The sequence below is a fragment of the Borostomias antarcticus genome, assembly GCF_949987555.1.
Source record: "Borostomias antarcticus genome assembly, chromosome: 29".
NCBI classification, from domain to species: domain Eukaryota; kingdom Metazoa; phylum Chordata; class Actinopteri; order Stomiiformes; family Stomiidae; genus Borostomias; species Borostomias antarcticus.
The window spans coordinates 5,968,262-5,970,761 of NC_140262.1; the positions used below are offsets into that span (position 1 = coordinate 5,968,262).

The 2,500-nt window shown below is 53.8% G+C and overlaps 1 protein-coding gene across 1 annotated transcript in view; it reads left to right on the forward strand.

Moving 5' to 3' along the window:
- The window catches only part of LOC311326928 (uncharacterized protein), a gene marked incomplete at its 5' end in the record, with an annotated part of 32,238 nt that overhangs the window by 17,000 nt on the left and 12,738 nt on the right, over positions 1 to 2,500 (forward strand). Inside the window, one exon of the mRNA XM_084459907.1 lies at positions 1,985 to 2,175. Within this exon, the coding sequence (XP_084316033.1) occupies positions 1,985 to 2,175 (191 nt within the window). The remainder of the gene's footprint in view (positions 1 to 1,984; positions 2,176 to 2,500) is intronic.

The window sequence follows — 2,500 nt, forward strand, 5'->3', positions numbered from 1 at the left end:
CCCCAGATGACCCAGCGTGATGCTTGGGTCTGACTCACACAGAGACGGCGCCGTCTAAGCTGGCGTGGCATTGCTGTGCTGTTTAAATGCCAAAGCAAATTCCTATATGTTACCGTAACATAATGGCGAATAAAGGATCTCTGAATCTGAATGGGCTTTATAGAGACTGAGGCTCCTGGCCTGTATATCCCCCACTCCGCCTCTCATAGAGGGTGCTGACAGATATACTCCTGTCACCTGTCAGCAGAGAAGAGATGAACGATCACACACACACACACACACACACACTCACACACTCACTCACTCACACACACACACACACACACACACACACACACACACACACACACACACACACACACACACACATCTACCCAGCCCTGAGGACCCAGGCCTGGAGGGTAACACACACACTCACACTCACTCACTCACTCACACACACACAGATATACTCCTGTCACCTGTCAACAGAGAAGAGATAAACAAGGCTGATGGTTTATAAAGGCACAATATTGACCGGTTGCATGGAGACCCTAGTCTATGTTCTCTATGAGGTAGTCAGAGGCGAGTCAAACTCAAAGAGCTGTAATCCTCATCCCAGTCGGGGGTTCCAGGAACTGTGTGGGGCGTTAGTGGTGCGTCAGGGGGGGGCTGAGGCCTGGGAGGACTAAGGCATGACTAATGGATGCATGATTGATGGGTGACTCGTTTGATGGTGGAAATGTGCATCTTTGGAGATGAGCTTCTCAGCCGAGGGTGACAGAGGGTCTGGCTACGAACACAGTAGGTGACGCGATGTCACTTTGGGACCAGGCTTTTGAACAGATACAGATAGATGGGCGATTGATAAATGATGTCTGATAGGCGATTGATTACCGATGTCTGTTTCGGCCCTCGCTGTGCGGAAGAGGCTCTTGAGTTGAGTTTGAGTGACTGATCTGGTCTGATCTCTCTCCTGCCTCTGATCTCTCTCCTGCCTCTGATCTCTCTCCTGCCTCCTCCCTCTCTCCTGCCTCTGATCTCTCTCCTGCCTCTGATCTCTCTCCTGCCTCTGATCTCTCTCCTGCCTCTGATCTCTCTCCTGCCCTCTGATCTCTCTCCTCTGATCTCTCTCCTGCCTCTGATCTCTCTCCTGCCTCTGATCTCTCTCCTCCCTCTCTCCTGCCTCTGATCTCTCTCCTCCCTCTCTCCTGCCTCTGATCTCTCTCCTGCCTCTGATCTCTCTCCTGCCTCTGATCTCTCTCCTCTGATCTCTCTCCTGCCTCTGATCTCTCTCCTCTCTCCTGCCTCTGATCTCTCTCCTGCCTCTGATCTCTCTCCTGCCTCTGATCTCTCTCCTGCCTCCTCCCTCTCTCCTGCCTCTGATCTCTCTCCTGCCTCCTCCCTCTCTCCTGCCTCTGATCTCTCTCCTGCCTCTGATCTCTCTCCTGCCCTCTGATCTCTCTCCTCTGATCTCTCTCCTGCCTCTGATCTCTCTCCTGCCTCTGATCTCTCTCCTGCCTCTGATCTCTCTCCTGCCTCTGATCTCTCTCCTGCCCTCTGATCTCTCTCCTCTGATCTCTCTCCTGCCTCTGATCTCTCTCCTGCCTCTGATCTCTCTCCTGCCTCTGATCTCTCTCCTCTGATCTCTCTCCTGCCTCTGATCTCTCTCCTCTCTCCTGCCTCTGATCTCTCTCCTGCCTCTGATCTCTCTCCTGCCTCTGATCTCTCTCCTGCCTCTGATCTCTCTCCTGCCTCTGATCTCTCTCCTGCCTCCTCCCTCTCTCCTGCCTCTGATCTCTCTCCTGCCTCTGATCTCTCTCCTGCCTCTGATCTCTCTCCTGCCTCTGATCTCTCTACTGCCTCTGATCTCTCTCCTCTGATCTCTCTCCTGCCTCTCATCTCTCCTACCTCTGATCTCTCCTACCTCTGATCTCTCCTGCCTCTGATCTCTCTCCTACCTCTGATCTCTCTCCTCTGATCTCTCCTGCCTCTCATCTCCTAGGCCTCCAGCCCCTGGGCAGTGGAGAGTGATCTGTGGCCGTGCGGAGCCCCAGGACCGGAGGGGGGGTGTGTGCTGGACGACTACCCCAGCGAGGAGCTGCTCTCCCTGGTCACCGCTCAGCTGACTGCCCCCGCCATGCTGGAGCAGAGACGGGCTCTGCTGGAGATGCTGCACGCACACTGGGACACAGGGTAATGCATTCACACTCACACACTCACACACACACACTCTCACACACACACACACTCTCTCTCTCACACACTCTCTCACACACACACACACACACACACACACACACACTCTCTCTCACACACACACACACTCACACACTCTCTCACACACACAGACTCACACACACACACACACACACACACACACACACACACTCACACACTCTCTCACACACACACACACACACACTCACACACACACACACACACACACACACACACACACACACTCTCACACTCTCTCACACACACACTCTCACACACACTCACACACACACTCACACTA